At 26.5% G+C, this 12,584-nt stretch overlaps 1 protein-coding gene across 1 annotated transcript in view; it reads left to right on the forward strand.

Annotated features, from left to right (window-relative positions):
• The window catches only part of LOC125030806 (CD63 antigen-like), a gene marked incomplete at its 5' end in the record, with an annotated part of 16,337 nt that extends 4,533 nt beyond the window's left edge, over positions 1-11,804 (forward strand). The window contains 1 exon segment of the mRNA XM_047621116.1: positions 7,579-11,804. Within this exon segment, the coding sequence (XP_047477072.1) occupies positions 7,579-7,644 (66 nt within the window).
• Between the last annotated feature and the right edge of the window lie 780 nt (positions 11,805-12,584).

The raw sequence follows: 12,584 nt of genomic DNA on the forward strand, positions 1-12,584 counted from the left end.
TACTACTATTCACTACACTACTACTACTATTACTATCACTACTACTACTACTACTATTACTATCACTCTACTACTACTATTACTATCACTACTACTACTACTACTATTACTATCACTACTACTACTACTACTATTATTATCACTACTACTACTACTATATTAACTATCACTACTACTACTACACTATTATATCATATACTTTACTACTACTATTACTATCATATACTATCTACTATTACTATCACTCTACTATACTACTATATTATCCTACTACTTACTACTACTATTACTATCACTACTACTACTCTATATTATATACTACTATACTATCATATACTACTATCATACTACTACTATCACTACTAACTATATACTACTACTATACTACTATACTATCCACTACTACTACTACTACTTCACTATTCTACGCTATACTATCACTACTACTCTACTACTATTACTATCACTATACTACTACTACTATCACTACTACTATTACTATCTTACTATACCTATACTATCACTATACTATTACTATCACTACTACTACTATCACTAAAACTAACTACTATTACTATCACTACTACTATTTTAAACTATAAATACTATTATACTACTATTACTATCATACTACTACTACTACTTTTTACTTTTCCTACTACTACTATCACTACTATTACTACTATATATTACTATCAACTATTTTCTACTACTACTACTATCACTACTATACTATAATTTTAAATCATATACTACTATATATTACTATCATATTACTACTATTTTAATCATACATATTTTACTATTACTATCACTACTACTACTACATCTATATATTACTCCAATACTACCTACTACTACTATACTACCACTATCACTACTATACTACTATACTACCTATAATACTATTTTACTATCACTACTAACATCTATTAAAATACTACAAACTTTTACTTCATATACTTTACTATATATTTACTGTATTTACTATTACTATCACATAATACTACTCTTTTTCTATCCTACTACTACTTTTACTATCATCACTACTACTCATATACTATTACTATTAATACTACTACTATACTACTATTTACTATACTATACTATTTTATACTATTATATCACTACTACTATTTATACTATTTCATATACTACTACTACTACTACTACTACTACTATCACTTACTACTACTACTACTACTACTATTATACTATCACTACTACTACTACTACTACTATAATTACTATCACTACTACTACTACTACTACTATTATTACTATCACTACTACTACTACTACTACTATTATTACTATCACTACTACTACTACTACTACTATTATTACTATCACTACTACTACTACTACTACTATTATTACTATCACTACTACTACTACTACTACTACTATTATTACTATCACTACTACTACTACTATTATTACTATCACTACTACTACTACTACTATTATTACTATCACTACTACTACTACTACTATTATTACTATCACTACTACTACTACTACTACTATTATTACTATCACTACTACTACTACTACTACTATTATTACTATCACTACTACTACTACTACTACTATTATTACTATCACTACTACTACTACTACTACTATTATTACTAATACATCATATAACTACTACTATTTATTACGATCTTACTATACTATTTACTATCATATACTACTTTACTATCACTACTACTAACTACTATTACTTACTACTACTACTATCTTTCCACAAATATATACTACTACTATTACTTCACTACTACTATACAACTATATTACATCATACTACTACTTACTATTATAATCATTTTGATTTATTACTATCCTATCTACTTACCCCCCATTACTTCATTTACTACTACTTCATTACTATCCTATTTCCCTTTCTACTAATTACTATCACTATTCTTCATCACTACACTACTTCACTTTACTACTATCACTATACTACTATCACTACATTCTACTACTACTATCACTATACCTTCTGCTACTATCATATTATTACTATACTATACTACTACTATTATTATATCACTATACTATTTCTACTATTTACTATCACTACTACTAACTTATTACTATCCTATACTACTACTACTATTCATACTCCTATTATTACTATCACTACTACTACTACTACTACTATTATTACTATCACTACTACTACTACTACTACTATTATTACTATCACTACTACTACTACTACTACTATTATTACTATCACTACTACTACTACTACTACTACTATTATTACTATCACTACTACTACTACTACTACTATATTACTATCACTACTACTACTACTATTATTACTATCACTACTACTACTACTACTACTACTATTATTACTATCACTACTACTACTACTACTACTATTATTACTATCACTACTACTACTACTACTACTACTACTATTATTACTATCACTACTACTACTACTACTACTATTATTACTATCACTACTACTACTACTACTACTATTATTACTATCACTACTACTACTACTACTACTATTATTACTATCACTACTACTACTACTACTATTATTACTATCACTACTACTACTACTACTACTATTATTACTATCACTACTACTACTACTACTACTACTATCACTACTACTACTACTACTACTACTACTGCTACTATACTTATTACTATCACTACTATATACTACTACTTACTATTACTATCACTACTACTACTACTACATTACTATCACTACTCTACTACTATACTATACAACTACTATATTTACTATACTACTACTACTACTATCTATCACTACTATCTATTACTATCACTACTATACTACTATATTACTATACTATCACTACTATACTATATTATTACTATCACTACTACTATACTACTACTACTACTATTACTATCACTATACTACTACTACTATTTTTTTTTTTTTTTTTTTTTTTTTTTTTTTTTTTTTTTTTTTTTTTTTTTTTTTTTTTAACTTAACTATACTACACTACTTTTATATCACTTCTACTACTACATTACTATCATACACTACTACTATTACTATCAACTACTACTATACATTACTACTACTACTCTATATATATACTATACTATACTACTATTACTATCTATACTACTACTACTACTTACTATCACTACTACTACTACTACTACTACTACTACTACTATCTACTACTACTACTACTACTACTATACTATTATTACTATCACACTACTACTACTACTCTATTATTACTATCACTACTACTACTACTATACTACTATTATTACTATCACTACTACTACTACTACTACTATTATTACTATCACTACTACTATACTACTACTATTATTACTATCATCACTACTACTACTACTACTACTATTATTACTATCACTACTACTACTACTACTACTACTATTATTACTATCCTACTACTACTACTACTACTACTACTATTATTACTATCACTACTACTACTACTACTACTACTATTATTACTATCACTACTACTACTACTACTACTACTATTATTACTATCACTACTACTACTACTACTACTACTATTATTACTATCACTACTACTACTACTACTACTACTATTATACTATCATACTATCTACTACTACTACTATATCTACTACTACTACTACTACTTACTATCACTACTACTACTACTATTACTATCACTACTTATACTATATATAACTACATACTTCTACTATATTACTTCATACTATACTATATTACTACACTTATACTAACTACTATTACTACCTACTACTACTATTATACTATCATACTACACTTACTTACTACTACTATATTTCTATCACTTATCATTACTATCTACTATATCACTACACTATACACTATACTAACTTATACTACTACTATACTACAACTACTACTATACTATTACTATCACTTACTACTACTACTATTACTATACACTACTACTAACTATATTTAATCACTACTACATCTACTATTACTATCACTACAACTACTACTATACTAACTATACTACTACTTCACTTTACTAATACTATCACTAATAATTACTATCCTACTTAACACTTACTACATATACTATCTACTATACTACTATATTACTATCACTACTACTACTATCTACTATTACTATCACTATACAACTATACTACTACTATACTATCACTACTACTATCATATTACTATCACTACTACTACTACTACTATTATATACTACTACAACTACTATTACTATTCACACTACTACTATCTCTATACTACGACTACTACTACATACTATCACTATTACTATACTATCTATACTACACTATACTTATCACTATATTACTAATCACTACTACTATACTATACTACTACTATACTATTATACTATCACTAACTTACTACTACTACTTACTATTACTACTACTACTACTACTACCCTACTACTACTACTATTTACTATCACTACTTACTACTTACTATATTACTATCACTACTACTACTACTATTACTTACTCTACACTACTATATTACTATCACTATACTATTACTATACACTACTTCACTCACTACTTACTATTTACTATCACCTACTACTACTACTACTATACTATACTTTACTACACTATTACTACTACTACTACTACTATATTACTATCACTATATACTATCTATCACTACTACTTATTTACTATCACTACTACTACTACTACTATTATACTACTTACTACTACTACTATTACTATACTACTTACTATACACTATATTCTATCACTATACTACTACTACTACTATTATCTACTATACACTACTAACTACTACTATTTTATTATCACTAACTACTACTACTATTATATCACTACTACTACTACTATACTATCCACTACTACTATACTATTACTATACTACTACTACTACTATACTATCAACTATACTACTACTACTATTTACTTTTTCTCACTATAATACTACTACTATACTAGCCCTACTATACTATCAATATTTACTACTATAAATTCTTTTACATCACTACTACTATTACTACTTTTTACTATCCTACTCTACTACTCTACTATTATTACTTCAATACTACTACACTATTATTTATATTCACCTATATACTACTACTACTTTATTACTACATACTACAAACTACAAATTACTTTTATTACTATCATCTACTACTTACTACTACTATTATTACTATCACTACTACAACCTACTATTATTACTATCACTACTCCCCTACTAAACTTTTATACTATACCTACTACTACTACATACTATTATTACTACACTACTACCCCTTACTTTGACTACTATTATTACTTAATACTACTATACTTTTTTACTATCACTACTATACTATTATTTATTACTATCACTATTTAACTACTACTATTATTACTATACCTACTAATATATTTCACTACTATTATTACTATACTTTACTATACTCACTATCTACTACTACATTTTATTCTATACTACTATACTTATTATTATTATTATTACTATTATTATTACTATTACTTTATTATTACTATTACTATTATTAATAATAATATTATAATAATATTAATAATAATATTAATAATAATATTAATAATAATATTAATATAATAATAATAATATTATTAATATTAATAATAATAATATTAATAATAATAATATTAATAATAATAATAATAATAATAATATTAATAATAATAATAATATTAATAATAATAATAATATTAATAATAATAATAATATTAATAATAATAATAATATTAATAATAATAATAATATTAATAATAATAATAATATTAATAATAATAATAATATTAATAATAATAATAATATTAATAATAATAATAATATTAATAATAATAATAATATTAATAATAATAATAATATTAATAATAATAATAATATTAATAATAATAATAATATTAATAATAATAATAATATTAATAATAATAATAATATTAATAATAATAATAATATTAATAATAATAATAATATTAATAATAATAATAATATTAATAATAATAATAATATTAATAATAATAATAATATTAATAATAATAATAATATTAATAATAATAATAATATTAATAATAATAATAATATTAATAATAATAATAATATTAATAATAATAATAATATTAATAATAATAATAATATTAATAATAATAATAATATTAATAATAATAATAATATTAATAATAATAATAATAATAATAATAATAATAATAATAATAATAATAATATTAATAATATTAATAATATTAATAATATTAATAATATTAATAATATTAATAATATTAATAATATTAATAATATTAATAATATTAATAATATTAATAATATTAATAATATTATTAATATTATTAATATTATTAATATTAATAATATTATTAATATTATTAATATTATTAATTTTATTAATTTTATTAATATTATTAATATTATTAATATTATTAATATTATTAATATTATTAATATTATTAATATTATTAATATTATTAATATTATTAATATTATTAATATTATTAATATTATTAATATTAATAATATTAATAATATTAATAATATTAATAATATTAATAATATTAATAATATTAATAATAATATTATTAATAATATTATTAATATTAATATTAATATTAATATTAATATTAATATTAATATTAGTATTAATATTATTATTAGTATTAGTATTAATATTATTATTAGTATTAGTATTAATATTATTATTAGTATTAGTATTAATATTATTATTAGTATTAGTATTAATATTATTATTAGTATTAGTATTAATATTATTATTAGTATTAGTATAATATTATTATTAGTATTAGTATTAATATTATTATTAGTATAGTATTAATATTATTATTAGTATTAGTATAATATTATTATTAGTATATAATATTATTAGTATTAATATTATTAGTATTAATATTATTAGTATTAATATTATTAGTATTAATATTATTAGTATTAATATTATTAGTATTAATATTATTAGTATTAATATTATTAGTATTAATATTATTAGTATTAATATTATTAGTATTAATATTATTAGTATTAATATTATTAGTATTAATATTATTAGTATTAATATTATTAGTATTAATATTATTAGTATTAATATTATTAGTATTATTATTATTAGTATTATTATTATTAGTATTATTATTAATATTAATATTAATAATAATAATAATATTATTATTATTATTATTATTATTATTATTATTATTATTATTATTATTATTATTATTATTATTATTATTATTATTATTATTAATAATAATAATAATAATAATAATAATAATAATAATATTATTACTATTACTATTATTATTATTATTATTATTATTGTTATTACTATTACTATTGCTAATATTATTATTTTTCAGCATAATAAATTCTAAATTGTTACAAGTCTTATTGTGTTTAGTGTTTAGAAGAATTTAGTATGTTAACTGATGTGAATAATAAATAAGGTATTAACATTATTATTACTTGTGTGTGTGTGGTGACAGTAATACTAAAGTTCCCTCACACTCTCCTCCTTCCAGCTGATTGGAATTGCTTTCGCCTGCTGTCTCGCCAAGTCTCTGAAGCGCCAGTATGAGACCGTGTAAAAAGCGCCACCACAAGTCCCTTTGCTATCTACAAGACAATCTTATCCTGCTCATGCCTCTTACAAACACTTAGGTTTGGATCAGGTTTGGTGTTAGCATTTCCATTTTACTCTCTCAGGATGCCAAGCTGCAGTGTTTGTGGTGATGAACAAGATGAGACTTGACCTTCAGTTGTGTGACAGGCATCAAATTGTCCTCGCTCAAAATTATGTAGATTGCAAGTTGATATTTGAAGTTTAGCTCTGAGAATGTTTTGCATATTCTTTTACAATGAACGATAATCTTTTCTCTAAGTTTTTAGGATGTTAGTCCATTTTACTCGAGTTATGGTGGTGCAGAACAACACAATATCTTCATGTAGATGAAGAACAAAATGTTTTGGATTGCATGGGGGTGCAAGTGAAGAAAAAAGTTATAGCTTAAATGCCTTCTTCAGCACAAAAATTGTATCGCTTGACCTAAGAAATTTCCAATTTAGTAATAGAGATGGAAGGATTCTGAATTATATTACAAGAATTTTTAAATTGAAAAAATAAGAATTGTAAATTTGTTCTTGAAATTTTCAAATCAGAGATTTTAATAAAAATGTAGTTACTGTGCGTTAAAGCCCAGTGCAACAGAAAAAAAACAAAAAGAAAGAAAGAAAAAATGGACATGTAAATCAAAGAAATCTTCATCTCTTTACAAGTTGAACAAATCTTGATTGGGCGAGCATACACATTGCCAGCGGTGTTTGTAATGAGCCCAGGCATTTTGACTTGCAGCCCAGGGATTTGCAGAGTACTGTAGTAGGGTTAGCTCATTCATCTGCAAGTCAAAATTACTGGCGTTGATCACGTACTCACACAGCAATGTTCAAGACATTTTTGTTCCCTGTAGCAGCAGACCTTTCATACTTGAATGTAATTATTGATTTTTTAAAGTTAATTTTGATTCTAAATGCCTTAAAGGACAAAAATACTTGTTTTTCAAAGGTAAAACATGATTCTTCTGTTGTATTAGTAGTATTGGTAAAAAAAAGAAAAAAGAAAAAGAAAAAAAAGGGCTTGTTTTCTTGACCTTTAGTTATTTTTGTTGTGGAAGTGTTAACAATTTTGGGGGTTGAATGCTATTTTTTTTTTTTTTTTTCATGCTTGTGCTTGTGTTACTATTGGAGATTTGTAAGAAAGAAAAACCTCTTGTACTTACAGTTACCATATAACTTATGTTGCATTTTCAAAAGGAAATGAGCAATTGGCATTGTTTACACATGCATAATGTGATTCCATGCTGTTATGATCAAGCTTTGTGTATATGATAATCCAAAGGAAATGTTGAATCTCATTGAGTAATGTTTAAGAGCTTTATAGGTAACAGTGAAACACTTTGTGGCAGAATTAGGAAAGCTGAATCAGAAATGAGTTGTCATTCTTGCCTTGTTGAGAGACGGACTCGGGCAAAGATGTCCTTACTCCTTGTACATTACAGAATATATTTTATGGGTTGGGAAGGTGCAGTTTTGTCTGATTTTGGTGCAGATTTTCACAGTCGTTTTTTCTCTTCACAAGTGCAACCACCAAACCTGGAATGAGATATAGAGTGAGAGACTGATCTGCGTCTGTCAACAAGAGAGAAAACAAACCATTCCTGGTTCAGCTTTCATGCCTCTCTCCCTCCACTTCTGGTTGGTAGTCGCTGCTGTTATGCTTTACATTGATGTTAGCATTGAAGAAGGGCTGCACAGAAGTTCTTTAAAACCATCACAATATTTGTGATCACTCTGGATAGAATAGGCACTCTGAGAAGGGTTTTTAGATAGCATTAATGGCTGGATGGTATTAAATTCTAATGACTAAGAAGATAGAAAAGCTTGTTAATTATTTTCATATCTACTGTACAGTCTTATGCTAAATTTGACTGCATCTCAGAGTGTGCTAAATGGAAGTTAAAATGGTATATATATATTTAAATATATATCCTCCCAAGATCTGGTACTGTGCAAGGGAGATTCCTTGCTTGACAAATTTCCGTGTCTGATACAAAAGCGTCCAGGAGACAATGCAAGCCTGGATGAGGAAGAGCCATAACAGTGCAGGCAAATGTATGTGTAGTCAAAGATGTGGCTTCCTAAGGATCTTATAGTAGCAGACAAGTTATTCTTGTTTACAAATGTATAAAGCTTTCATATTGGCAGAGTAGCAGTATTTTGATATTTACCCCACAGGATGGCTGGGTATGAGTGTTTAATATAAGATGTAAGATGTGCCAAATATACACACAGAAGAGAGACTGACTTGTGTTTGGCTCTGGGCTAAGTCCTTTTCATTTATGAATGGCACAAGAATAATAACACCCTTGCTGACAGAACAGACAAGGTGCACATCTTTTGTAATGTCATATAGGTTGAATTTTCAGTAAACCTTAAAGCAAAATAGCTCAGTGGCATAGTTCATTTTTGTATCTTCCTTGAGAAACTGTTCTTTCATGATTCTCATCAACACAAGTATTTAGCAAACTTGATTTATGACATGTTAGTTATTTTGCCCTTCATGGTATTTAGCACATGTTGCATAAAAATCCCGGAAGGCAAAGTAAGTGACCAGTTCATGTTACTTTGGTGTTTGTATGAATGAAGTATGCTTGAGGTGATGGTGTCTGAATGGTTGACAAGTTCCTGTTAAGAGTCACTCCTCTGGATTTATGTAGTCTTGTCTAAAGTGAGGTTAAGGTTTTTGATTTGGAATGAATGATGAAAAAATTGCTGATCTAGGTGAATTTGTTAAAAGTATGTCATTGATGGTCATATACAGTTCCAAAAAAATAATAGTAATAATAATGAAGAATTAAGACTGCATAATTACCTAGAGGAATAGTCTCTTCCCTAAAGATTTAAAAAAAAAAAAAAAAATCCCATCCTTCTCTCCCTCCCCATCCCTCTCCTCTCCTCCACTCTCACCCCCTCCCCCATCACACTGCTCCACCACAATGTTCAGATAGATCATTGCTTCACTATGCCAAAGCAAGAGAGTCAGGCAACTGTCACTTCATGTGTTATCTTAAAATGCCAAGCTGCTCCTATCAGTTGTGGATAAGGAAGGTCTGTAGCTGTGAAGAATTCTGGGTTATTTACTATTGTATTCACATTAAGTACTAAATACAGTTTGAAATAGTCACTGCAGAAATGGGTAACAAATTAGGATGAAAAATTTTGAAGCTTGCTCCCATGAGCTTTATTTGAGAAATAAATAATCTTGTGTAACACAGCACAAGAGACTGTTTAAAGATTTGAATGAAGGTTTTTGTAGATGTATACCAGAGTGGATCATCTCCATTTTCTCCAAATGTATTCTCATCATTGTCAAAAGTTTCAGCTTTTGTCTACGCTTTTACAAGTACCATCGTATACATATAGAAACCAAACATACTTAGACATACCCATAAACATGGAGATACATATATAAACATGCACAAATTTATATTTCACTCACATTGCACATTCTCTCCCCCCCCCCCCCCCACACACACACACACAGACATGCATACATGTACACACACATTTGTCCACACACACTCATGCACATATCTGTACACTCTGACATTTCATTTTTTTAATGAGTGATGGAATTTTTTTTGCATGGCAAAGCAGTGGTATTCTAACAGCTTTAACATTGTAGTGGTGAATAGAAGGCTGTACTGGTCGATACTGCCATTTGTAATACCTGAGATGAATTAAAAGCCAAGTAACTGAGTATTTTCATGAATATAGATCTTTTTGAGAAGTAAAAGCCATTTGTGTGAAGTGGGGCCGACTCCTCCAGCTAGATAAGAGCTGCGGTGATGTGAGAGCAATAATCTCCTTCTGGATGATGAAAAACTAGAGAAGTATTTTGAACCTTTGCACTAATGCACCTGTGACTTCTATTTTGCACCTCATTAACCTCTGTACAGTAAGTAGCAGCATGGGAAATCTTGATGAATCAAAGAGTTTGCCATTACTTTCATATTGCAATAGAACATAATATTTCGAAAAAAAACTTGCAGGAATTGATTTTCATCAAGGTTTCCTGCCTTTGGGATATGTGCTGCGACAATGTTACAAATATTGGGATATTTATACGTTAAAAAGGTCATGAAAATCTATAATAGAACTTTGTGGAAACAATAAAATTGATTCAGGGTAAGACATTGGTTTTACTTATCCTACCAAATGTTTCTGTAAAGAACCTACCATTAGGGACATGACAGCCACTTGCACTTTGGATTGGTTCATTAAAAGGAATAAGTAAAATCATTTAAGCTTATAATCCTCAGTGATCAGGTAGAATTAAATGTTAACATAAAAAAAAACACCATGCCTTGTCCTCAGAGCAATACGCATGATGTACAAAGCTAGTGATCATGGCTTTTAAAATGGGGGACATTTTTTACCTAAGCTTTGCATGGACATAACATATGCATGTCCCTAGCCAAGGACAGGAGAACATGCATGTAATTGGTATAACTAAGGCCCTCTTATTCAATTCTGTCTGCAATGTTATGAGGGCTGCACTAGCCAAGGTTTATTGCAAAGATGATTACTTTTTTTTCCAGTTTAGTCTTTTTTTTAATGCTGATACGATATTCTTACATGTAAAATGAAAAATGAAAAAAAAAAAAAAAATTCTTCTTCCATTTAGAACAATTTTGTGTAGATTCCGTTGGCTCTAAACAAGGGCAAAGTGGATACAATTCTTTTCATACATTGAACATAAGTAATTTTATTATTATTTTTATATATAAACATACACTTTTTTTTTTTTTTTTGTGTGTGTGTGTGTGTGGGGGGGGGGGTGTGTAGGTGTGTGTGTGTGTATATATGTGTGGGTGTGGGTGGGTGCGTGGGTGGGTGCGTGCGTGCATGTATGTATGTTTTGTATATGTGTGCGTGCATGTATGTTTTGTATATAAGCATGTCTGTATAC

The sequence above is a fragment of the Penaeus chinensis genome, chromosome 2, assembly GCF_019202785.1.
Source record: "Penaeus chinensis breed Huanghai No. 1 chromosome 2, ASM1920278v2, whole genome shotgun sequence".
Lineage (NCBI taxonomy): Eukaryota > Metazoa > Arthropoda > Malacostraca > Decapoda > Penaeidae > Penaeus > Penaeus chinensis.